This window comes from Perognathus longimembris, chromosome 19, assembly GCF_023159225.1.
Source record: "Perognathus longimembris pacificus isolate PPM17 chromosome 19, ASM2315922v1, whole genome shotgun sequence".
NCBI lineage: Eukaryota > Metazoa > Chordata > Mammalia > Rodentia > Heteromyidae > Perognathus > Perognathus longimembris.
This window is the reverse complement of record NC_063179.1, coordinates 23,526,023-23,553,754: the sequence shown is the minus strand read 5'-3', so window position 1 is coordinate 23,553,754 and position 27,732 is coordinate 23,526,023. Positions and strand designations below refer to the sequence as shown.

At 37.3% G+C, this 27,732-nt stretch overlaps 1 protein-coding gene and 1 non-coding gene across 2 annotated transcripts in view; both read right to left on the bottom strand.

Moving 5' to 3' along the window:
• C7 (complement C7) overlaps nucleotides 1–25,647 on the bottom strand; it is a 48,455-nt gene extending 22,808 nt beyond the window's left edge. The window contains exons 1-9 of the mRNA XM_048368228.1: nucleotides 25,469–25,647; nucleotides 19,487–19,542; nucleotides 18,492–18,567; nucleotides 14,825–14,966; nucleotides 13,238–13,385; nucleotides 11,894–12,032; nucleotides 5,581–5,751; nucleotides 3,805–4,048; nucleotides 1,134–1,244 (exon numbers count right to left, since the gene is read on the bottom strand). Of these exons, the coding sequence (XP_048224185.1) occupies nucleotides 1,134–1,244; nucleotides 3,805–4,048; nucleotides 5,581–5,751; nucleotides 11,894–12,032; nucleotides 13,238–13,385; nucleotides 14,825–14,966; nucleotides 18,492–18,567; nucleotides 19,487–19,542; nucleotides 25,469–25,474 (1,093 nt within the window). The 5' untranslated portion in view covers nucleotides 25,475–25,647. The remainder of the gene's footprint in view (nucleotides 1–1,133; nucleotides 1,245–3,804; nucleotides 4,049–5,580; nucleotides 5,752–11,893; nucleotides 12,033–13,237; nucleotides 13,386–14,824; nucleotides 14,967–18,491; nucleotides 18,568–19,486; nucleotides 19,543–25,468) is intronic.
• LOC125367869 lies at nucleotides 5,392–5,498 on the bottom strand. Its single transcript, XR_007214173.1, has one exon. It is a non-coding gene; the product is annotated as a U6 spliceosomal RNA (small nuclear RNA).
• Nucleotides 25,648–27,732: the final 2,085 nt, after the last annotated feature.

The window sequence follows — 27,732 nt, the reverse complement described above, 5'->3', positions numbered from 1 at the left end:
CACCTTGGTATTACACTGACAATGAGCACTTTCTCTATCCTATTCATTTATGTACCCCCAATGCCTAGATCAAGGCCTTCTTGTAGATTCCAGAAGTGGTTGGGAAATAAGCAAGTGAGTGAATACACAAACTTGGCTTCACTACTCTGTCTTCCTCCTTCCTGTCATCATTTACCAACATCTGGAGGATCTCTGCTTCCTATTGGCCACTATGGCACTTGCATCAATCTTTGCCCCAATTTCTATCATTATCCAGGGGGACATAAAGTCTAATTCTGCCCAGTCTGTGCCCTCCCAGCATGCAATGAAGTCACATTTTCATTCCTATTGCACTATGAATCTCTTCCTTTTATGGGAAATAAATGTTAATCTCCTAAGCCAGCAGATATTTTTTATTTTCTTACTTGATCTCTATCATTGCACCATTTATCTTTCTCATTATTTTCAACCTCTCTGTTTTGTATCTTGACATATCATTCCTTTTCCATCGTGCTTCTCTCTCTACAACTTTACCTCTGCATTCCTCCCTTGAGTCATTCCATTATTAAAGCTTCTAACGGCACTCACTCACCACCAGGATGAAATCCGAACTCCTTAACATACTTGAAGAGTCTACATCAGTTTACTTTTTAGGTTCCTTCTTCCAGCATTCAAAGACTGACATATTACTTTTCCTACTCTCTCTACCACCACCAAAATCCACCAGAATATCAACACTACTGAACATCCTTGTCACAGAATATGACTGAACCTTCTTCTGTCACTGCCATTTTTATGGAGGAAGAAAGTGGTATACCCAAGAATACATTATAATGCAGAAGAGATAGCCTGAACCCGGAATAATGTCTCACTATGGTGATATATGAAAGAGAGAGCAGAGGCAAATATGATCAAGTAAGACAAGCTCAGAGTGAGCATCTGTATTCCCAGTAACTTTGGAGGTGTGCCCAGAGGACTGGCTGAGCCCAAGTGTTCAAGGCTGAGCAACCTCAAGACACCCTGCTTCACAAACAAAACCAAATTAATGGAAAATGCCAAGTAAAAACCCTGCTAATGCTTCAAAAGCTCTTGGAAACGAAGAATTAACCACAAAGGAGACTCCTCTAGTAATGCCAGTTGTGGTTCTCCTTTACCTGAAGCTGATTTTAACATGTCTTCCAGTTCCTTGCATTTGGACTTCGATGATGTAAAGACAAAACTGAAATCGGAGGAAGTGCATTCATTCTCCTCTCTTGTTTCCAAACCTGAGGGAGTGGATGCAAAAATCGTGTGCTTAATTTCTGCCTTCAATAAAGACCTCCTTTGGGATGCACTCAGGTGTGGGAGCAGGGTTAAGAGGTTGCTTCCTGAAGGGTGTTGTGTGTACATTTTCAAATGTCCTTAAAGGGCCAAAGTGCTGAAAAACATTGTAGCTTTTGTTAGTGTACTACTACTAAGCTTTATTTAAAAAAAAAGGAAAGAAACAGATACAGTTCCACATAAAAACTAGAGGAATTTAAAACGAAAATCCAATACCCATTTGATATATACCGCTTCCCATTTCATCAGCTTCTTAGACTAGAACAAATAGGAAAACATAGGAATATAGTGACTTCCAGTCTCGACTAAAGATTTCAAAAGCTAAGTTTTGATTCTATTTGAATTCCTAAAATTTAGTTTTACTAACTGTGTCTCTGTCATTGGCATCTGTGTTTCTCACATCTCCTTCCTGTGACACATATCCATAGAACCAGGCCATTTCTACTCAATATTAAGTAGGGTGTCACCAATGAAGTTTTGTAGGTAAAACAGAAAAATATGAGTTGATGTATAACTCAGTGGTGGGATGTACACATAGCATATACAAGGCCCTATGTTCAAAGCACTGAAAATGATAATAGTTTTTTCAGAAAATACAACATACAGAAAACACAATGCTAATATGTTTTCCTGAAATTTTATTTTGATATAATCTTAAAACTACATTAGAACAGTCACAGTATTTTTTTTATTCTTATAAGTGAAGATGGAGGATTTATTTAGGTTTTTTTCTCAGTAACAACACCATGATGGATTGAATTGGTCTTTGTGAAGGTGATGAAAAGTGATAAAACGAGATTATGAAGACCATGCAAGCCTTTATGGAGATAAAGTACAAACTAAAAGAGGAGGAATTTCAGTAATATCTCAGAAAAAGAAAGTTGTATTTAGTCTTTTAAGTCTGCCATAAGAAAAGACCCTATGTTGTGAATAGAATAGTCCCCACATCTTTTAGAAGCATTATAGGCATAAATAATATCACAGTTTTTATTTTACTTAAATTAGAACTTTAGGAAGAGCATCAACTGCTCAGAAGCAAAATCTTACTCAATGAAAAAATTTACCAATTTTGTTTTCTTTTATTTAATCCCCTTTAATTCTTTTAAATCTTATTAAAAACAGGGATAAGCCAGCACTGCTGGCTCAGACCTATAATCCTAGCTACTCAGGAGGCTGAGATTTGAGGACCGAAGGTCGAAGCCAGTTCAGGCAGAAAAGTACCCATGAAAGAATTATCTCCAGTTAACCACTCAAAAACCAGAAGCAGTGCTGTGGCTCAATTGGTACTTAGCCCTGAGCCCAGAGAGGCTCAGGGACAGAGCCCAAGCCCTGAGTTCAACCCTCACAGTCAAAAAAAATAAGGGGATGAGGGGGACAGGAACAGGGAGTAAAATAGTGTAAATGAATCCACTTGCCAGGTTAATTATGTAAAGAAATAATGACTGTCTTTGCTACAAAACTCTATGTTTGAGAACTCAATTTATGAAGTTATAAATGTTCAAATCCAAGTTAAATGTTATAGGCCAATGAACTGAAGGGAGGGACAAAAACCACCTAGTTTAATGGAAACAGAAACACATTCTGTTCCACCCATGAGGAAACAACACAAAACCATTTCTGTGTCTCATACTTTTTTTTTCTCCAAGGCTGTAACAGAATCTTTGCTGAAAAGAAAGACCGTGAAATGACTTGGAGAAGGAAGTATGGAGAAGGAAGTGTCCAGGCACAGGACAAAGTTAGGAAGGGGAAGGCTATCTCTCATCTGAACAGTTGGAGAGGGTTTCCTTCTCAATGTCAGGCCCCTCAAAGCATAATTCAGTGGTAGGCTCTGGTTCTAACTAAAATGAGGTAATTTTAGCAGCACGAGGGCATGAGGGGAAAAGCTAATTGTGAAGCCAGTTAGTCCTAGGTTTAAGTGGCCTCCATACAGCATAGGTAACCTTGAAGACTCTCATGATAGCATTGCATCTCTATCTCTCAATGCATAGCAAAGGGACCCTCATGTCCATCAATTTCTGCTATCACTGTTGTCCTGAGGAAGATTTTTTAATAACTTTCAACTACTATTGCAAATATTAGATAATACAAAAACTGGGGTTATTTTGAGCAGATCGTTTTAAAGGAATTTTTAATGATAAAGAACAAAGATAAATCGAACATTTATTTAAAATGCCTTCATTTCTATACTATCATTCCATTTTCCTCCAGAAATACTCTTTAGTTTGGGAAATAGGAAAATCTATAAAGTATTCTAAAAATCCAACACCCTCATAGACAATAAAAATAATGGCTTAATTCAGAGTATTACTCAAAAGAGGAAAGAGACATTTCTTAAATCATGTAAGAATTTGAGTAGACTTTAATAAATTCTTGCAATTTTGAAGATCTTTGCAGTATAAATCTTCTTCAATTTGTAAAGATCAAGATTATCACTTATCTATGTGTTATTTCCCCTCTTGAAAATCTCTGAAATGCTTTTAGATAAAAAACAATTAAATATCGTACCACTGTGTTTGATTTTTCCTGAATCAACATAAAATAGAACTCTGTATTCTCCTCCTAAGGATCCAGACTGCAGATAATGCGTCCCATACAGGTCAATTAATCTTCGGTAGGCACTATAGTCATATAGAGAAGGTAGGAGGGAGAGTTCCTTCCAAAATGGCTCAGCAAGTTGTAAAGATTCTGGATTGTTATTAAAGAATTGAGCCACTTCAACAGTATTCTGAATAACCAACAATTTATAACTCTGTGGGGATAAGAAGAAATGAAAGCAGTTTTAGACAGAAGATATTTTAATCATAAAAATAATTCTGTATTCAATGCTTCCATTAGCTTCCGTCTCCAATCAACTCAGTCTTATTTTATTATGAATGATGAGGCTATCCTCATGAAGTAATCTAAGGAATTTGGAAGTCTCAAATTGGAAAAGTATTATTCCTTTCATAAACCACCTCTAAATTACTATGAACAAGGTGCTATGCCCGCTTCAGAAAGAAAAATTAGAAGAATCAACTTCATCACTACTTAGGAATCTCACAAATAAGCATGTGAAATAGTGGGTTCCTAGGATTTATATCTGCATCGTAACTGATAAGTGAGGAGATTGAATAATTCATCTCCCACCTACACTGGAGCATTTGCAGGTTAAGTTACTTTATAAAAGAGTCATTTTAAACACATGAAACACATTGAACATTTCCTTTAATGCAAGTCAAATTTGATACACTATATACTAAATCCACCCCAAACAAACAACATAATATGGAAATTATAAAAGCAGTAACAAATCATCTTACCACAGTCAGCATTTTAGTCATAAAACAAAAAAATATGTATTCCTTATACTTCCCTCATATGATTCATTATTCAAGCTACTACTTTCAGAATGAGATGAAGTAAACAGAATATAATGATTAGCCTGATAAATTCTTCTAAGTGTATACCAGTTATTACAATGCACCTCAACTGCTTAGATTTCTCAACATGGAAGTTTTTTTTTAATCTGAAACAGCAAAGAATTTTTTAAAAATAAATCTTAAATTCCTCATATAAAAATGTTTCTAACTCAAAGGAAATAAGGCACTAAAATCTTTTAGATTCACATACCTTGTAGGTAAATAGACTTTATTTAATACATATAAGCATTATTGGACTTTTACACTGTATATGACACTTAACATGGTATTGTCAATAATCTTAGGTGAGAAATATAAGATTCTAGACATTCACACACAATGAGACCAAAGGAGGATACTCAGGGGAGGAACAAAGGCACAATGCCTCTGTTCCTTGGATCATATTAAATAATAATTATTGAAATGAATGTCAGGAAGTGGAAAAATGGGTTTTTTTCTAAGAAAAAAGAAATTTAGGATAATTTAAAACAGAAGAATTCAAGATAACCTTTAATTTTTTTAAATCAGAACAATACTCTAATGAGAAAACAAAAGGAACAATGAAGGTGCAGAGAATTAACAAGACAATATTGCATCTTTAAAGAAATGTGCTTCTTAAAGGAACACTTCTGCCTTAATTTAAATAGGAAAGTCAATTTTTTTGATAAATGCATTTTTAATAGTTACTTATCTAAAAAATATGGAACATTTCAAGAATTTGCGTGTCATCCTTGCACAGGGGCCACGCTAATCTTCTCTGTATCGTTCCAATTTTAGTATATGTGCTGCAGAAGTGAGCACAAATACATTTTAAATTTTATTAATATCAGCAATTGTTAAAGCCAGTAAGATACAGAAAAGTGAACTGAAGTTTCCTACTAACCTTTTTCCTGTACATTTCATTGGTATTTGTTGTATAACTCTGTGAATTCGACGATGAAGATCTGAAAAAGGACTTTCTCCTACTGGATGATGTGTATGCTGAAGACGTGTGTTTTATGTAAGACCAACTACTATTGTAAAATTCATAATTAAAATCGTTATTCACTTTCACCTACAAAGAAAGTGAAAATTTTTATTATGGCCACGTTAAGGTTTTGGCTATACCCAAGATGTTTTTGTTATGGACCTTTTAACATTGATACTTTCTTTATACAGTTTTCCCCAAAGGAAAAAAAAAAAAGCTATGACTCTCATTAAGATCAGACCTGTCTGAATTTAAGGAAAATATTCATTTTGAAATTATGCTGTTAAACGCAGGAAACATGATATTTATTACAGCAGCTCCAAGTGATTCACAAAACACATCGGTGTATAAACACATTGCATTTTCCTTTCATGTCAGCATGTGGCCTAGAAGTGAGCAAATTAACACAGCTCCTCTGAAAAATACATAGAATTTGGTTGTTGATGTTCCATGTAATAGTGCAGAGCAGAAATACATGGTGGGGGCTGGGAATATGGCCTAGTGGCAAGAGTGCTTGCCTCGTATACATGAAGCCCTGAGTTCGATTCCTAAGCACCACATATATAGAAAAGGCCAGAGGTGGCGCTGAGGCTGAAGTGGCAGAGTGCAAAAAGAAGCCAGGGACAGTGCTCAGGCCCTGAGTCCAAGCCTCAGGACTGGCCAAAAAAAAAAGAAAGAAATACAAATAGCGAACTGGGAGCAATGAGACCATTCAAACTTTGTTTGGGAATGTTCTGTGTGAGACAATAATAGGTCATTTTCTAATTCTATTTGACTTAAACAAATGCTAAAATTCAAGTCGTTGCCCTCTGCTAAATAATAAAAGAAAGGGTATCCCCAAAGACCTTTAAAGCGGATCACATAAGTTAGTTATAATTGGCTCCTAGTTGCAAAGAGAGGTATCCATTCATTTGCCCTTTATTTTACTTTATATCAGGTGGCAAAATACAAACCCATGTGCTGGTGATTCATGCCTTTAATCCTAACTACACAAGAGGCTCAGATCTGAGGATAGTGCTTCAAACTTAGTCCAGGCAGAAAAGCCCATGAGACTTCTAGCTCCAATTAACCAGGAAAATTTTTAAAAAGCCAGAAGTGAAGGTGTGGCTCAACTGAAAGAGCACCAGCCCCTTGAGGGCAAAAGCCAAAGGAGAGTGTGAGATCCTAAGTTCAGGGCCCAATGCAAGCACATATTTGCACGCACACAAACAGTTTATATGCAAAACCCATAGGGACTAATGAGTAGCATGTGCAGAGGAATTACCTAGTAGTAGGCATGCTGATGGAAAAGTATTTACCCTATCCACATTTGAACCCTGCAGACCATTACAGTATCTAGCTATGAAGTTCAACATTGTGCATGGTTGACTTTTTCTTTTTTACCCAAAAGTATCCTCATGTAAAAATCTTTTGCCTTTTTTAAATTACTTTTGAAATTGCAGGGCAACAAGCTTGCTAAAAATGTCCATCCCTATGATAATAAAACAAAACCTGTAAGAAGGCTTCCTCTTCTAGTGCATATTTTATATAATTATTCAAATTTGGAACTTTCCTTTCCACTGAATTTGTTATTATGTACCCATACACATCTGTGTTTGACATCAAAGTATAAATAAGCACTGAGAAAGCAGAAAAGATGGAAATTATAAAAACGAAACTGAAAGGGAAGAAAATTATGTAATATTATGCAGTTCTCTTAAATGACGCTTGTGAAGATAAAACATTCATGATGTTGCATTAAATGAGAATGGAGGTAGAGATGTGAAAATCTTGTTAACTATACCTATGCATACGTACATCAATTCAACAAAGATAACAAGAAAATAAACTGAAATGCCAGAATGTAGTATATGACTTTTACCCCATGTTGAAAATTATTCATTCTATGACTGTTATATCACTGTTGTAATTACTTTCAACATGTGATGTAAAACTGTAGCTTTTATTATTGATGACCCTCTTGTATCCCCTTCCTGTGGTATATCTGCACTTTCTCTGTATCTTATCTGAGTACATTGGAAACCGTGTATACTGGTATTAAAACTAGGAAACTAAAAGGGAATACCAAAATCGAGAGACACAGGATAAAAAGACAAACAACTACAAAAGCAATACTTGCAAAACTGTTTGGTGTAAGTGTACTGAACACCTCATGGGGGGAAAGGGGAAGGGGGAGGAGGGAGGGGGGAATGAGGGAGGAGGTAACAAACAGTACAAGAAATGTATCCACTGCCTAAGGTATGAAACTGTAACCTCTCTGTACATCAGTTTGATAATAAAAATTTGAAAAAAAATAAAAAAATGAAACATCAAAAAAAATGGAAAAACAATAAAGGCATATATTCCACAAGCCAAAAAAAGAACATTATTCATTTTAAAATCCTGTCATTAAATAAGAAAAGATAAATTTAACCATAACTGTTATGAGAAATTATTTTCATTATATTATGAAATTTGTTTGTTTAAAGGTCAAATTCAAAAATCCAGCTCATGCTGTCACTGCGAATATGTACAATATAGGAATTTGTACTGACTAAAAAGAAAGCATTTTCCTAAGTGTTAGTAAATATTTTCACATCACTAGATGATGTCTCAGTACTATTTTATTTTTAGATGGACATAGAATTAAGATCTTATTTCCCTTAAAAATAAAAATGTAATACAAAATATTAACCTATTTTCCCCATTTTCAGACCCAAATAATTCAATATTTGTTTCCTAATTTGTGTAATTAAGTCCCTTCAACTTCTTTGCATTCCCTACACATAGCAATCTTTTTTTCAGGGTTGATAAGTTTCCAAATTTTTATTTGTTTATTTATTTATTTGTTTGTTTGTTTGTTTATTTATTTATGTCAGAACTAGGGCTTGAACTCACAGCATTTGCTTAGCTTTTCTGCTCAACTCAGACACTCTATCACTGGAGCCACATGTCCACTTCCAGCTTCTTGCTGGCTACGTAGAGATAAGAGTCTCCCAGATTTGTGGGCTCAGGCTGGCTTCAAACTGAAATCCTCAGATCTCAGCATTCTGAGTAGCTAGGGTTACAGGCAGGAGCCACTGTCACCTAGCTTGTTTTCCTTAAGAAGCGGAGACTTCGATAAAGTTGCATGGATAAAAATGTCTTTCATGGGAAAGCAACTCAAGTAATAGCCTAGCAAAGGCCCTAAGTGGACACCCTAATACCATTTTTTTAAGTAAATAAATGAAGCCATTATTCTATTGTTATTTGTTTGATATTCTGCTGGGATCTCTCCCAGGAGCATCTATGAAGTCTCTCCAACTTGGTCTTTAACTCTTCTCTGCCTGCCTCTCATCATGGTCTGAGAATGAACACATACCTACGCTAAAAGATGTAAAATAAGCACCTTCCTAAACAGCCTTGGAGCTTCAGTGTCAAGGTACTGCCTGTTGCCTGAAAAGTGAGTGCAAATACAGGTTGTGCATGGCAGTCAGTTGGCTTACTCAAGAAGGAAAAAAAAACACACACAGATTATGAGAGGAATAAGAGTCATTATATTCCTATTTACTAATAATGATCTTCCAAGAAGTCAAAGGGTACTAATCACCTTGCAGAGAGCTGAATATTCAGTGGATGCCAGGTCGATTTACTTGAACTAAGGAGGAGTCCTGCCTCCCACCGCAGGCACATGGGTTAGCACAGGGTGACTGACATGGCAGCCTGAGGCTTCCACCTCACTTCCCCCAGGCTACATCCTCACAACACTGCTGTTCCTCGCTCAGCAGCAGGCTATAATTTCCCTCTGCTTCTGAAAAACACCTTCACATTTGGTGGCTGGAAAGGCATTTTAGATGTCAATCCAAAAGCCAAGCCCTGCTGAGGTAAATGAATGTCAGAATCATGCTGTTATTAAATTATTCCCTTCTTCAGAAGCTGCAGACTTGCAGCATCTACCTCCCCACTAAGTTAAAAAGATTCTTCTTCTTATTTCCTCTACTAGGCAACTTTCTAAATCTGACCTTTGGGAAATTTTACATGTGCCTCCTCTTTATGATTATGAAAGAATTAGCAACACATCCTCCTAGGAACAGAAGAAAAGTGAAAACATAGCTATAGATACCTATTTCACATTCTTCCTTCCAGCCAGAGTTTAAATTACAATACTTATTATTCCCCATGTAGCATGTAGGACTGTAGAATTTAGGATGACAAAAACATGGAGAGACAAAGGGTAGCAGAAATTAAAGAGCTGTGAGATCAGACATACTGGATCCAAGCTGTACTACTTCTTACTTTGATGTTCTCTAAACATCAATCTCTACACATTTTAAACAGTAAAATGTTCCTTACCTACCAAGGATATTGTGAAGAATAAATTGATACCTATGGCTTACAACAAAGTAGATGTCATACCACATATTCAAAAATTGGTATAAAGGGGAGCAGATGACTCATGCCTTTAATCCTAGCTACTCAGGAGGCTAAGTACTGAGGACCATGGTTTGAAGCCAAGCCAAGCAAGAAACTCCATGAGACTCTTATCTCCAATTAACTACTAAAAAATAACAAAACCCAAAATGATTCTGTGGCACAAGAGGTAGAGTGCTCACCTTGAGTAAAAGAAGCTTGGGGACAGTGTCCAGACACAGAGTTCAACCCCAGGACTGACACCAAAAAAAAATCGGTAGCTACAGTTCTTTTTCAGATCCGTTTAACATTCTATTTTCATGATTCAGTAGCTTTTAACTGTATCTAATTCTATTATAATTTGGAAGGTAGTAAGTTTGCTATTTATAAACAAAGCAGCTTTCTATAGAGGCCAATATCTGGAAGCAGAAGGCCCTTCTGTCTGAATATCTTAATGATTTTTTTTTTGGCTAAATATTTTTTTTAAGTTTTTATTATAAAACTGATGTACAGAGAGGTTACAGTTTCACACTCTTAATGATTTTTGATTCACAAATTTGAGCATAAGGGCTGGGAATATGGCTTAGTGGTAGAGTGCTCGCCTCCTATACATGAAGCCCTGGGTTCAATTCCTCAGCACCACATATAAAGAAAAAGCCAGAAGTGGCACTGTGGTTCAAGTGGTAGAATGCTAGCCTTGAGCAAAAAAACGAAACCATGGATAGTGTTCAGGCACTGAGCCCCAAGACCCAGGACTGGCAAAAAACAAAACAAAACAACTGCTCAGTGTGAGTAGATTCTGTGTGGCTAGTTTAGATGTATAGACAGAACATTTGATAAGAAGATTCCCAGAGCCAAAAGAGGCCTTGAACTCACAAGCAAAGTTAGAACGCTAAGCAAGACCACTAGGGATGAGAACAGGTTGCCAAGGCCACTCTTTCACATTGCTGGAAGGAGTGTAAACCAACATGGCCGGTAAGAGTTTTTGCCTAGTAAAGCTGACTGTGTCTGTGTCCTACAGAAGAGCAATTTGAGTTCAGGTCTATGTCCTGAAGTATGAAACTCATGCATAGCAATGTGTAAATCATTTTCATACGAATAAATTGGAACCAGCAAGATAAATGCTTTGACATGAATAAATATCCAAACCATCATTCTGAGTAAGAAAAGATAGCTCATAAAAAGAATATATTTGATTCTATTTGTGCAAATGGAAAAAAGTGATAAACTTGTACTGGAGTACAAGGATATGTAGACAGTAAACAATTACAGAAAAAAATATAGAAATATAGAAATGACTGATACAAAATATATGGAAATGGTTTCCCAAGGTGGAAGAAATAGGATCAGAGACAAATACACAGGAGAGCCTTTAAATCACTTGCTGTGGCTGTTTCTTAATATGAGTGATGGTTATATATGAATATACATAGACATTTATTTTATTTTTCTCAAATTACACATATACCTCATGTTCATATATATGATATATTTCACAATTTAAAGATAAGAAAGCACTTTTAAATGAGCTGTTACTGTAAAGGTTGCCAAGGCCAGTCGTATCTCAGTCTTCCACATTAATCTCACATAGGGACAGATGATAAAGGTTCTGGGCCCACATAGAACATAAAGTTAAAAACAAGCCATAAAATATATCAGTTTGAATGAATGACAGTACCAATGCTTTGTACCCAAGAGTTAAAGAATATAGACTTTAGGCACATATCAAGCAATTGTATAAACTGATTACACATGAGGCCAAAAGTAAATTCTCAACAAATACAAAACTTTAGTATCACATAAGTATTGATCCCTGACAATTTACAAAGTAGAAATCAATGAACTTGATAGGATTAGGTACCTGGAATGTATAGGAGAGGATATTTCCACTCAGTCTGTAGAAATCTTTTCCATCCCCACTGAATACTTTTCTGCATTGGCCACCAAAACTTTTGGTGTTGATGACTCTGTTCTTAAACTGGCCAGTGAGTGCATTATAACTGTGAGAGAAGAAAGAAGAGGAGGTACAAGAGAAAGAGGAGGAGGGGGAAGATGAAAAAGAGAAGGAAAAATGGTTTAAAACCAAGAATAGTTCTTGCTTAAAATGAAATATCATTAGAGGACTCTAGAAAATCTTAAAATCCTTTACAGTTAAGTACTTCTTGGAGAGCGTGCAAATAACAAGTACCCTAATGCACACCATAAATTATCTAACTTCCCCCTGCTTGGTATAATAGCTAACACTAATCGCTGGGAAGCTATAACATCCCTTTAGCCTAAGAATGTATTTTGGAAACACACAGGCCTGTTGTCTCTATGGCAACAGCTGCTTTTGAATTGAATCTATAGATAAAAAACAATGCAATTAAGCTTTCTCTGGAGGAAAGAGTTTTCTACAATGAATTTTCAACTGACTCTATGTTAGTATGCCAGATAGCTACTCCTTTAAATAATGCTAGCTTATTTCTGTTAATACACTTTGAAATATTATAGGAAAATCCTATCAAAATAGATTAAGTTAGAAAATGGCAGCCTAAAATTGATGCTAAAATGGATTAGGCCTAAATTAAAACTTTAACTTTTAAAAAGACCCCTAAATGTCTAAGAGTTCTTCACAATCCTTCAAAATCAAGCAGAATTTTTTTTCAACCTCTTAGAAATGAAGTTTCCCAACTAGCTTAGGCAATTACTTCAGCCTTGGACATTGAGTTGTCTCTCTCTTCTCTCCTTGCCTTCATCCTATCATCTTCAATCTCTTGGGCCGAGCCACACTATCAAATCAGCGCTCTCGCTCTCTCTCTCTCTCTCTCTCTCTCTCTCTCTCTCTCTCTCTCTCTCTCTCCCTCTGTTCTCTCTGCTCTCCCCCATCTTTTCTCCTGCCCACCCTCTCTCTTCTTCTTTTTTCCTTTCCTTCCAGGAACTTAGAGGTTTTCCTGGATACAGGACTTTCAGCACAAAATCAGAACTGTGGAGAAATAATGTTCACTCTACATCTTCCTACCTACATGGATCTACAAGTGCACAGCAATGAACACAGGAATTCATTTTTATATTATATTGTTTCAGAGTGTAACAAAGGGCTCTTAGCCAATGAAAAAGGTTTTCCTGTTCAGTGATCTGGTATTAGATTTACTAAATTATTAAACAAAACAAAATGTAAAGCTACAACCTCTTGACATAATCAAGAGGCTGCTTATCATCTTACCCATTGCCGGTAAGTTCTATGTTGGGAGGAGGCTTATCAATGTCACAGGAAGGTCTGCTTTCTGAGTCCTCACAACTATCCTCGTCAGCATCATCTTCTTCACAGTCAGAATCTCCATTGCAAACCAATGATTTGCTGATGCACTGACCTGAACACAGGAAAAGCCCCCGTGCAAATGCAAAGAGAGAATGGAAACCTGAGGGTCAAGAAGATCTTCTCTCACATACACAAGTGCAAATTTGAGATAAAGTCTGAGTGCGTTAGAAAGAGCTAGAGATTATGGAGGTAACACATCAAATAAACTCTCACTTAGAAATACGACCTGAATTCAAAATTCCAAAGTCTCACCTGTAATTATTAGTTTCACAGAAAGCCTCCAAAATCATACAATGCCAACATCCTACCCTTCAACCTTTTTATTTCCTTTCTGTTAACCAAGATGGACTGTTCTTCATGATTTAGATTCCTAATCTTCGAGATCTTGGGAACTGGATCAAGAGGTTAAAATGCAGCATCTGCTCGGCATCTCCTCTGTACAGTGCCCTTCCAGGTGCTGAGACACTTTTCATATGGTGCAAAATCTAAAGTGCTTTATAACAACATCTATCATTGTGGCTCAGCAACGTGATTGCTATGATGGCCATAAGTTCAGGGCACCAAGGAAGCACTGAGTGGACCAGATGATCAGCCCCTGTCTGTCACCATTCTCCCATAGCTTCCTGTGCTCTAGTCATATGGAGCCATGGGCCAGTTGCATAAACTATAACAAATACAACCCATGTCCTCAAGGAGTTCAACATCTACCAACCAATAGTCTATACTATGGAGAGTACGGGATACAGGGAGAACACAGAGAAGTAAATAGTTAACTCTTGCTATTCTTTGAGGATTTGGAAAACTCTTCCAAAGCATTTATCATCTGATTTGGATTTGGAAACTAAAATAGAAGTTTGACAGAGATGGTTGAAAAACACCTCTAACAAAGAAATTCTTCATGTACTCTTCTGTCCATGAAACTGTGATGTTTTTTAGGGAAGTTGCTATATGTTTCATTTTATGTCACTATATTTGTATCATAACAAGAAGAGTAAATGTTTACTGAAAGTTACTGAATCCATCTGACTGCATAAATGCAGCATAGAAAATAAGTCAAATAAAATGTTATGACAAAACTATGCTTCTATCACCTAAGCAGAGAGTAGGTGGTGCTGTTCTTTGATGGGCTAGTTATAGTTATTAACTTATAAGCTAATACCATGGGGAAGAACATTTCTCTTGCCCAATCTCACCTATATGCCAGGCTCCATCTGCATCTTCACCAATGTCAAGGATTGTTCAATGCTATCAATAGCTGTAATGCCATTCAAAGAACAGAGAACTCCCTAACCATTATAACCAAGTGTCTCCCTTGCTTTTGGAAGGGGGATATCTGGGTATGTGATTGGTATACCAAACAAATTCCTGCTAATATTTAGGGAGGAATTAATTTTTTAGCCAATGTAAAATTCAACAAATATATATTGAGCAAGTTAAAGAAAATACCATTTGAATTTATGATCTTCACTAAGCTTATAGAAAAGAAATTACCTGAAAAACATCTGAAACGTTCTCCACAGCCCTCCTCTACGGGACACCCTCGTGTAGGTTCACATGCTTGGATTTCGAAAGCACTTCCAGCACATGGCTGACCGCCATACTGCCCATACACAGCCACCAAGCGCCGGCGAGTCTAAACACAGAACTGATTCAAGTGATCTACAGTTTCCGGGGGCAGGGGGGAAAGGGGGTTGCTTAGGACTGATGAAATCTGAGAGCAATTAATAACATTTGAGAAACAATACCCAGGACAATGATCTGGGTTCCACATAATCTACAAAATCAACAAATGCATGGAGCTTCTTATCTCTGAGGTCACTGACTGTAGGACCCTTTTCGTAGGGTACTCCCAGGTCTATCTTAACTTCCACTGTTGAGTAAAAAAAAGTGAATCTTTGAGAAAGTAATGTCAAAGAGCAAAGTTTAATATGAGGATAGAGAAGCAAATACATTATAGTGTAGAATGATTAATTATTTGGCTGAAGCTACGCAACAAGAGCTAATTAGAATTAGGGAGATGGGTTTTCCTGGAGGGATGGGAAGGATTTGTCAGGAAACTTAGTCCTTCTTGAAGATGAAAAAGCAGGAGAAAGACACCTAGAGAGACCGATTAATACAAGAAACAGTCTAAGCAGCCCAAAGATGGATTTTAATAAAATTTCTTTAATGGTAGATTACTCAACAATCAAAATTCTCCACTATTGAAACTGGAAATCATATGATAAACACTCCTCTCTGAGAAAGAAGAAAATTGAAGAACTCATTTAGCTAAATAAGAAACTTACAGCTAATTTATCTTTTTTTTTTTTTTTTTGCCTGTTCTGGTGCTTGAATTCAGGGTCTGAGCACTGTCCCTGGCTTCTCTTTGCTCAAGGCTAGCACTCTGCCACTTGAGCCACAGCGCCACTTCTGGCTTTTTTCTATATATGTGGTACTGAGGAAAAGAACCCAGGCCTTCATATAGATCTCCTATAGAGATGAGCATTCTTCCACTAGGCCATATTCCTAGACCCAGCTAATTTATCTTAAAGTTCACGGAATCCTCATTTGGGATGAATGAGTATGTTTAATGTCACAAGGAAATAAATGAATAAATATCTAGAAAATTCTTTTTCTTACTCCTGGCAGCCAAAGACACATCTTTTTGCCCTCTTCTGGCACTCATCCTTCGTCCATCAAATCAAATTCTCACTTCTAGAAAACTTACATCTTTGAGCAACAATCAACAGCCAAGAATAGGTACCAAACCAATTTTGAACTTACTCAGGATGGAATCCTAAATTGGGTTAAAAGTAGAGATTCTTGAGACAAGCAGACACAGTAATCTGAGTTCTGAATAAGTTTATGTCACCTAGAGCCTGTCTCTGGCACCTTTCACTGCATTTAAGTAAAGAAGCTATTATGAGTGAGAAGCAGAATCCAATGAAATAGGATGAGAATGCTTCTACTCACTGTTTTTTTTATATTTCTGCATTTTTCTTAAAAAATGTCTAATGTTATTATCAAGGTGATATACGGACGGGTTACAGTTATGTAAGTCAGGTTTAGGGTACATTTCTTTTTGGACAATGTCACCTCTGTGGGGGTTTTATTGAAGAAGGGATGACATATATGTGAATGATCTATGTGTCCTGAGATTACAAAGCACATTGTATCAGGAATGTCTTCTCTCTCCCAGCAACCAGGAAGCCTGCTCATTCCCAGTAGTCTTATTCCCACATTTCACATCCTGAGCCAATGTCTCTTAAATTTTCATCTATTTCCAAAGAATATTTTGCTTTGTGATCTTAGAATGTATTCATTGCTTTATGACCTTCGCTCAAAATGGAAAATTGCTTCTATGAAAAATACCCTTTGTGTCCTTCTATTTACAAGTCTTTCTTATTTTTAAAATCTAAATGTTTTTTAAATTATGAAAAGTTGGTGTTTCTTCAACTTCTGCTTCATTATTCATGTCCCTCTCTGCCTGCATTCAGAGTTGTCATCTCTTGTGTTTGCTGGAAGCTGAATTCTCCATGTGTATAACTTGTTTTGAAAAAGCAGTCATTGAGTGGGCTGGGGTTATGGCCTAGTGGCAAGAGTGCCTGCCTCATATACATGAGGCCCTGGGTTCGATTCCCCAGCACCACATATACAGAAAATGGCCAGAAGTGGTGCTGTGGCTCAAGTGGCAGAGTGCTAGCCTTGAGCAAAAAGAAGCCAGGGACAGTGGTCAGGCCCTGAGTCCAAGTCCCAGGACTGGCCAAAAAAAAAAAAAGTAAAAGCAGTCATTGAGATACTAAAAAAAAAAAAACAGCCTCTGAAAATACTGTCATAGAACTGAAGTGTAGTGTTATATTGCTTGCTTGGCTTGTGCAGGACCCTGGGTTTGAGCTCCAGTACTACAAAGAAGAGGAGAGAGACATAGAGAGAAAACGATGATGCTTCAAATAGCAATTTCTTATGGTTTCTGTTACTTAAATAATTTCAAATTATTTTAAGTGTACAGTTTATCCAAACCAAATCATTTAAAGATATTTATATACACTGAAATGATCAGAACCTTTAAAACAAACACTATGTTGCTAGGAATTTATCTTTTAAAAATTGTAGGAAAAGAGAACAGAACTACATATAAAAAATGTTTGTTAAAGAGTTGGGAATATGGCCTAGTGGTAGTGCTTGCCTCGCATACATGAAGCCCTGGGTACAATTCCCCAGCAACACATCCATAGAAAAAGCCAGAAGTCGTGCTGTAGCTGAAATAGTAGAGTGCTAGCTTCTTTTGAGCAAAAAGAAGCCAGGGACAGTGCTCAGGCCTGACTTCTAGCCCCAGGACTGGTTAACAAAAAGTTTGTTAATGTTTTATTTTTAATAAAAATAGAAATCTAAGTATCAAGTAATAGGGAAGTTAATAAGTCAGATAGATATATAAATAGCATGGAATACAAGACAGCTGTTATAAGTTCACATTGATAGAATAATGTTAAATTGAAATACCTTAATAAAAATTGTGGTGAAACATCCTATTTTTAAAAGTATAAGCATGCCAACAGAAAGAATAAATACAAACATGCTGACTCATCTGTTTCTCCTAATTAGTAGCATGGTTATTATCATTGTCTTTAGGTTTCTTCTTTTATTTTACTTTTTAATGGAAAAATGTACTTTTTGGATTTAAATAGTTTTGGAATTGGAGATATCATATAATACCCAAGTCAACTTTATTTTTTATTAAATAGAGGTGAGATTTAAAACACTACAAAATGATTTTTCGTCGTTGTCTACTATGTGTTAAATAAACAAAGAGCTATTGTGTTAGAGGCTAGTGTTTGTTTAAATGAAAAGGTGAGCCCACTGAATAAATAACAGATTTTGAATTACATCCATTAACTCCATTTCATTTTATTCCTATCTCTCTAAAAAGAGTTAGAGTTGTCTTTAACTTTTAACCCAAGTAAAATTCCACTCAAATGCAAGCTTTAGAAAAGTCTTTCTAGGGAAATGAGTTCAAAATTGCTTTCTTGTTGTATTAATTATTAAGTAAGTCATACTTTTCTACCTTTAGAATTAAATAGTTTTCCAAAAAACATTAATATTAGTTAATGATCAGCACCATCCTAGTCATGCCTAAGCTGTTTCTACAGATAATCAAACACAATGTTTTGTGTGGTCCTACCTGAGTCTTGGTACAGCCACTGCATTCTGACCATGGGCCGTAGGCTCCATACTGGCAATTGACTGGAGAGGAGCCACTGACACAGAAGCCATTATAGAACAGGTGGAAGACAAGCAAGGAGAGACAAAGAATAGTCACAAACCATGAGGATGTGCTTCAGTGAAGCATGCTATGTGTACATGTCTTCAGTGTATGCAATTCCAGGGGTATTGTGCAACCAGCCTTGATAACCTGTTTGTACACAGCACCCATGAGTCAACACCTCAGTATTTGTGACCACTAAGCAATCTGAACTTATTAATATTTGTCCCCATTGGGCCCTGAGAAGAAGAAACCCTTCCAAAACATGAAGGCTTAAGAAGAGAAGCTTGGCTGTCCTTCCCTCCTTTGTGTTCCTCCCTCTCCCTCTGCAGAGCATTGCAATGGCTGTTTCAGAAGTGGAATCACCATGTAGACTTCCAGGGCCCCCTCACTCCTCTCTCTCCTCTCAGATCCTAGCACTTGTCCAGCTGGTCACCTCAGGTGAACCACCCTGTGCCCATCAATCTGACAGAGGAAACAAAACCAGGCCATGTGTAAATGATGCTTAAGTTTTTTGTTTTGGTTTCGTTGTTTTGTTTTTCCACGTCTCAAGAGCTGTAAAGTCCAAAGAAAGTTCCGCAAGTATTACATTTAAAGAACAAATATTGCTTTTGGATGTGTGAGTCTGCTACGATTCTCTGAGTTACAGTAAGACTCATGGTCCTGGGATAAAGACTTGAGATATGACTTTTTAGTCCTCAAGTGTCTTCTTTGCAGGAGAAATAAAGAAAGTAAAATAAAAATAAGAATAAAATAGATTTCTGGTACTGCCTTTTCTGAAAACATGGAAGATAAAACATAATGGAAGGATAAACACATTCAAGCTGTAATGTACAAATTATTAAATAATACTAAAGAACTTTCTAAAATATTTTTTACATTTTCACACAAAATTCAAGAAAAAGAATCCTCACCTTGAAAATATTTGGAACTCTCCTGTAAATCCCACCAAGAAAAGTAAGCTGATTGTCTGTAGAAGAAAAACAATAAAGGATTACGTTAGCCTTTCATTCCTTAATGAGTTGAAAATCAGCACCAATCCAAGTCTGGATTTATGAGTTGAGAGTATAAGGAAGGAAAGAACCAAGGAATAGATAATTTTGCCTTGCTCTTAATATTTTATTTTAAAAATTTGAAGTAAAAAAATTAAAAATAGAACCAACATATGATCCAACAATCCCAGCACTGTATCCAAAAGAAATGAAATTAGGACTGTGAAGAGCTAAAAATCCACTGAAATATCCATCATCAGATGAAAAAATAAAGGAAAAATGAAACAAGGAGATTAATTTATCCTATCACAGAAGAAATAAATAAAATGAAAAGAAGAATTAAGAAAAATACAATAGGGGCTGGGGACCTGGCTCAGCGGAACAGTGCCTGCCTGGAGAGCACAAGGCCCAGAGTTCGGTCCCCAGCTCTGGAAAAAAAAAACTATTAAAAGAAAAAGAAAAATACAATACATACTATTCAGCCTTTATAAAGGAAAACCTGTTGTTTGCAACAATGCAGATACACTTAGAGGGTGTTTGCTCAAATGAAATAAATAAAACACAAAAAGACAAGTATCAGAGTTATAAAAATAGAAAATATATTGGTCAAGATGCATTGTACTTGTATAATATGTTGAGTTGAAACCTTTTTTGTATAGCTACTTAAAGATAATTTTTAAAACTTAAATAAATAAAAATAAAATAAAGTAAATTGCTAGGGGCTGAGAACATACTTGGAGAAAGTAGTTGAGGAGATGATGGTCAAAGGATAGGAAATCCCAATAATGATGAAGATAGTTAAGAAATCTGTGCAACATGTAACTATACTTACTAAACCAACGTATTTTGCAACTGAATAGATTTTAAGTGTTCTTACTATAAGTGTTAAGTATGTGAGGTAATTGAGCAATTCCATAATATGTGTATTTTAATACATGATGCACATAAGTATGTGCATCTTGGACTTTTCACACAAAAATCCAAATCTTTTACTTCAAATCCAATCTTTGCTGAGTTAAAAATAAACTGAAATTTTTAAATTTCTGTAATAACAGCTGCAGGCAAGTAATGCCATAAACAAAAAAAAATTTCAAACTCTCAATAGAAGCGAGGCATCTGGGGCTCACCCCAGCTACTCAAGATCTGAGATCTGAGAATTTCAGTTAAAAGTCAGCAGAAAAAGGGCAGAAAAGTCCATGAGACTCTTATCCCCAGATAACCATAAAAAGCCTGAAGTAGAGCTGTGGCTCAAGTAGTATAGCACTATCCTTGAGCACAAAAGCTCAGAGACAGTGCTCGGACCCAGAGTTCAAGTTCTAGGACTGGCAAAATAGACAGACAGCACAATAAAGACTTTGGGGGGCTGGAAATGTGGCTTAGTGTTAGAGTGCTTGCCTGACATGCATAAAGCTCTGGGTTTGATTCCTCCATACCAAATAAAGAGAAAAAGCTAGAAGTGGCTCTGTGGCTCAAATGGTAGAGCACTAGCCTTGAGCAAAAGCAGCTCAGGGACAGTGCCCAGGCCCTGAGTTCAAGCCCTAGGACTAGTAAAAGAGAGGTGGGGAAGAGAGGAGAGAAAGGAAGGGGGTGGAGAGAGAGAGAGAGAGAGAGAGAGAGAGAGAGAGAGAGAGAGAGAGAGAGACTTTTGCATGCTAATTCCTTTGTACAGATACTTAAAGATACTTTAAATTTTTCATCTGGATGCTGGTGGTTCTTGCCTGAAGTCCTAGCTGCTCAAGGAAGTTGAGATCTGAAGATCATGGTTTGAAACCAGCCCCAGCAGGAAAGTGTATGAGACTTTTTTTCTTCTGATTAATCATCAGAAAGCCAGAAGTGGAATTCTAGCTTAAGTGGTTGGGTGCTAGGCTTGAATACAAAAGCTCAGGGACAGCGCCCAGGCTTTGAGTTTAAGCCCTAGGACTGATACCAAAAAAAGAAAGAGAGAGGGAGGAAGGGAGGGAGGGAGGGAGGAGAGAGAGAGAGAGAGAGAGAGAGAGAGAGAGAGAGAGAAGAGAGAGAGAAGAAGAAGAAGAAGAAGAAGAAGAAGAAGAAGAAGAAGAAGAAGAAGAAAGAAAGAAAGAAAGAAAGAAAGAAAGAAAGAAAGAAAGAAAGAAAGAAAGAAAGAAAGAAAGAAAGAAAGAAAGAAAGAAAGAAGGAAGGAAGGAAGGAAGGAAGGAAGGAAGGAAGGAAGGAAGGAAGGAAGGAAGGAAGGAAGGAAGGAAGGAAGTCTCACTAGAGTTACATACAAGTGTTTACTTAAGGTTCCCTCATCTTAATCCATTTCTCTTCTTCTTTCTCCCTAACTGCAGCCCTCATGTGGACAGTAGACAGGAGAAATGGGTGACATGGCAATGCTGATGGCTGAGGATTTATTAGGTCAATGATATGTGAGTGAACAACCAAAGGTTGAGGTGCAATGGGAAGGGACATGAACTGCCATCTATTCCTTAGCTCTGGGGTGTGGGGAACTTCAGAGTCTGAAACACTCCTGGGCCTTTTGTAGTCCTCTTTATGTGAAAGCATAAGCCTAAATATGGAGGATTTGGCAGGCCACAAAATTATATGACATGCTTTTTGAAAAATCACATGTGTATTAAAAGATGAATCTAGAGAGAAACATAACAAGGAATAATAGTTTGGGTTTGATTGTAAAATTAATCCATTACTTATTTTTCTTTGTATGTATTCTCCTACTTTTATTGAAAATAGGGGATATATAGGTAGAAATTGGTGAGAGTAATTCAAGTCTTTCCTGTGACTGTCTCCAAGAATATCAAATATAGTAGATTCACAAGTTAGTCTGCAAGTCCTTAAATGCATCAGGCTCCACATTTGATAAGGGTTATATTCTTTATCTTCTATTCCAGCTTCCAAACTTCTTTTTCTTCAATTCACCTATGGCTCATCTTCCTGAAATTCCTAGACATTCTTTTCTGCTGTAAAACCCTACTTCTGGCACTTATAGCTCTACAAATCTTTCAGCCTTTTATTTTGATGACCACTTCCGGTAAGGTGGGAAGGAACCTAAATGCTGGAAAAGATTGAAGGGAGATAGGAGAGGCTATGACTACTTTACAATAACTACTTTTCTGACTTGTCAACAAACATACGATGTATATAAATTGTTAGTAATTTTCTTCACTTACAACCTAAGTTTTGTGTTTTGTGTTTGTATCCACGTTGTTTCTTTGTTCCATGCTGTGCCAATTCCCTGAATTCTGTCTCAGCACTTACTCTTAGGCTTTAACAAATGGTCATTCCCTGCACACATCCTCATCCTCCCAAACTGAATGTCTAAGCTGTTAAGAGTAATTGGTTGTATCTGGCTTAAGACTGACCTATGACCTTAAATTTCCCCAAATGTGCATACAGTATCATTTCCCTCTACCCCCCATACTTCAAGGAGCACAACTTTGCATTATGTTAAAGATGGTGACGGTGTACAAGTCATCACACAGACTGGGGGTTACTCCTTTTGCAATACTGCATAGGATAGCTAGCACCTCACTTTAAAATAAAAGATTGCAGGTAGTACTTGTTTCTGACTTTTAATTGTCAAGTAATACAGTCATCCTGAAAAATGTCATTTTGGAGCTGCAGGTGCAGCTTGCTGGAAGGCATTTGCCTAGCAAGTATAACGCCCTCTTTCCCGGAGCACACACACACACTCACACACATATACACACACACATACACATACATATTCCTCCTGTTACCTGGGTGTTTAAGAGAATTTCAACTAAAATTTAGGAAAAGATACATTTCACTACCTTCCCTATGCACATCCTCCTTATTAAGCCTATCAGGGTCCCTATTGCAGGGCCAGTTCTATCCATGGGTTATCCTAACCAAAAAGATATCTCAAAACTCTTCTAGCTGAGTTCCTGAAGTAGAAGCACTTATTATTCCTTCCTTTTGCAAAGAATATTGTATCAACTGGATAAGGGAGATAAACAGTCACATCAGTGACAGAGAGAGACATACACAAGCAGACTACACAAGAAGTCATCTAGAATTAACTAAACTGAAAGAGTGTCTGTATGCTGTGTCAATCTGGCTCAGGATTCTCTTCCATTCTTTCTCATTGTTGAATGAATGTGTGCTTTATCTTTCTCATCGTTAAATGAACATTAGCTTTATCTGCTTCTTCTAATGCATTCCAGCCACAGCCTTAAACTGAGACACCACTGTCCCTTCCATATTTTAGTCCCCTCTAAACCATTCCCTAAATCCATAAGCTCCTAATGAGCTCAGTCCTGAAAGAGCCATGTAAATGGCCATCCCTCAGCCAGCCCAGAGAAAACACTCAGCTCTGACTCCTTCTCAAATACCTCAGAACCAATCAATCTCCTACCAATGACAAAAGAACCAAAGAGAATTCTGGGTCTCTCTCTCTCTCTCTCTCTCTCTCTCTCTCTCTCTCTCTCTCTCTCTCTCTCTCTCTCTCTCTGCTGTTCTGATAGCTCAAGGCTTTCCTAAGTTACTCTTCTTTAAAATGCATTTCCTTTCAATTTACTATAAAAATATGGATATCTGCTTTCAAATACACGTTGGAACTCTGCATGGAATTTGGAGGGAAACTTTGATTTATATGTTGATGTTCTACCCTCTAGTTAAAGGGAAAATATATTTATTACAATGACATTCAAATAGCACAATCAATTATTGTGAGCCATATTTTAAGTGCAAACAATTATTAAGATGTCTCAATATAAAGGAAATCGACAATACAATTAGGGGGAAATATGTTCACTAGATTTAGCAAGATCATTATATTCCTCTTTGAAATAAAGGATTTCTCAATTGTAAAGTGAAAGTACAAAGCAGAGCAGGAAAGATTAAATTACATCATAATCCCAACTTTATAAGACTAGTCAGTCTTGGAGCATTATAACATAAACAAGTTAACTTTGAGATCTATATTAAATTTTTAATTATTTAATGCCACCTCTAACAGGATTATTTAAGATCAGTATCTTGCTCCTTCTCCAAATCCCTAGGTCATTAGGCATGGTTTTGCCCTGCAAATGGACAGGACACTCTTTCTCCAGTACTGTAATGCAGCATGTTGAAAGTTCAAATAACCACCATTTGAAAACATCAAAACCCACCTGACTTGCAGATGGAAGAAATGTGGTTTGTGATCATGATTTCTGTCCTCAGTCTTGTGTCTGGCTACAAAGTAACTTTTGAAAGTTCTTTTGTCATTTCTCATTGATGCAGTCTGTGCATTTGATAAAACTTATCTCATTCCACGCATTCATATTATCTACTCTCACAGTCCTGGACCTTTCATCCAGGACTCCAATTCTAAAGTGCCACAGAAGCAAGTTCACTTCTCTATCAACTCTGAGGTTAAGTGCCAGCAGAGCCTCTTCACACGGCTCCAAATAATAGCATACACACTGGAGGAAAATCATGACTAAGAAATAATAGTCCTACTCATTTTTTTCCAGTCTTTGAACTCCGGGCCTGAGCACTGTCCCTGGGCTTCTTTTGCTCAAGGTTAGCACTCTACCACTTGAGCCACAGAGCCACTTTTGGCTTTTTCTGAAGCGGTTATTGGAGAGAAGAGTGTCATGGACTTTCCTGCCTGGCCTGGCCTGGCCTCCTGAATAGCTATGATTATAGGGTGAGCCACTGGCTCCCAACTTTTTTTTTATTTCCTTATGACTTTCTCTATTCCCAGCCCTCTACAGCTGTAGTTAAACTGTAAAATAAAAGTTAATTCACTTTTGGCTGAACTATATTAAAAAAAAAAACATTTAACTAAGGATTTTTTTAACTCATCCCAGAACTTTATCTTCTGTATTTTTTTCTTTCTTCTTATTTTATTTTTTTTTCAGTTAAATATTGACTTCTTTTTTAAATCCTTTATTTACAAAAGTAATGAAATTATCTTACCTTCATGTTTGGGTAAAAGAGGAAAGGAAAACTTTCTCTGTAGGCAGGAAAGCATGCAACTTACAGGAAGATCCCGAAAGCTCACTACCCCTTGGCTTCTTGCTCTGGATTATCTTTGCACTAATTTATACAGTGAGTGATCCAGAGACTTCACTCCTACCCCAGCCAGATTCTCCAGGGACATGAAGAGCCTGCCTCTGTGCTTTCTCTGTGCCTTGAAGCCAGATGCATTTTATCAATTACACAGACCTTAGCTACAGCCAACTGGGGCTGCTTGGAAGTTACAGATATGTTTCTGAGAAATATATCTGTTAATCAGGAAAGACAGCAAATGTTCTCAGTTCAATGTTTAAGTGATTCCAGCCAGAGTACACTCTGGAAAGCGAGAGAGATAAGCCTCCATGCTAGTGCAATCTACTTAACTGAGCACATGTTTTCTCGTGTGCAAGCCCTTCTTATAAGAGGTGCTTTTATACACTAAATTTAAAGATTAAACCCTTTGTGGAATGAACCCACAGAACTACGCCTAATCTTTGATAAAGGAGCTAAAACAATAGTATGGAAGAAAGATAGCCTCTTTAATAAATGGTGCTGGCAAAACTGGCTCAACACATGCAACAAACTAAAACTAGATCCTTATATATCACCCTGCACCAAAATCAATTCCAAATGGATTAAAGACCTCGAAATCAAAACAGACACCCTGAAAACACTAAAGGAAGGAGTAGGAGAAACACTTGGGCTCCTTGGCGCAGGACGGAACTTCCTTAACAAAGACCCAGAAAGGATACAAATCAAAGAAAGGTTGGACAAATTGGACTGCATCAAACTGCAGAGCTTCTGCACGGCAAAGGACATAGCTCACAAGATAAACAGAAAGCCCACAGACTGAGAGAAGATCTTTACTGGCCATTCAACGGACAAAGGCCTCATATCTAAAATATATGCAGAACTAAAAAAATTACCTTCATCCAAAACAAAACCGCAAAGAACCAATAGCCCCCTCATCAAGTGGGCTAAAGACTTACAAAGAGACTTCTCTGAGGAGGAAATGAGAATGGCCAAGAAACATATGAAAAAGTGCTCTACATCACTGGCCATAAAAGAAATGCAAATCAAAACAACATTGAGATTCTATCTCACCCCAGTAAGAATGTCCTATATCAAGAAAACTAACAATAACAATTGTTGGAGGGGATGTGGCCACAAGGGAACCCTACTTCACTGTTGGTGGGAATGTAAACTGGTTCAGCCACTCTGACAAGCAATATGGAGATTCCTCAGAAGGCTAAATATAGAACTCCCCTATGACCCAGAAACCCCACTTTTGGGTATCTATCCAAAAGCCCACAAACAAAATCATAGTAATGCCACCAGCACAACAATGTTCATCGCAGCACAATTTGTCATAGCTAGAATATGGGACCAACCCAGATGCCCCTCAGTAGACGAATGGATCAGGAAAATGTGGTACATATACACAATGGAATTTTATGCCTCTATCAGAATGAATGACATTGTCCCATTTGTAAGGAAATGGAAGGACTTGGAAAAAATTATACTAAGTGTTTATTTACAACCAGCGCAGGGTTAACACTTTAACCCCACCCATCAGGATCCAGGATGGAAAGGAGGACTACCCAAAGATTATCTCTTGAGCAAGGATTGAAAAACTCTGCCCCATCTGCACAGGGAAGTTCTCCAGTGCTGTAGAAAAATATACTCTTAAATGATTTCAGTACATAAAAAACAGCACTTGGGGCTGGGATTGCAGCTTAGAGGTATACAGCTCTGGGTGTGATCACACATACATACCAGCACGCACCCTCATGAAACACAAACCCAGTGTTCAGTAATCTTCTGGTGTGGAATGCCAGCTTTGCCCAGCCCTAGAAAATTCACCCACCCCACACTAAAACAAAACCTTCCTTCCCTGGGTTCAACCTCCCCTGCGTCCTCCAGAAACACAGAGAACAGGACGGAGACCCAAGCGCTGTTCCTGCCTGTCCCCTTCCACTCCAACCAGGGAGGAACACCATTCCCCTGCCTCCCACCTGGGCCTCATGCTTTCCCTATGTAGGGGCCTTCCTAAGAAATAACCAGCATCCCAGAAATCTAGTCTATCTACTAGGTCAAAAAAAGTAGCAGCCAGAACCAAACTATTTGTTGAGCCCAAAGCTACAAAAGCTTCCCCTTTTAACCACAAAAGAAAAGTAGAAGATAACCGAGTGGATTTTGGGCCAAGCCGACTGTGCCTTGGCTGG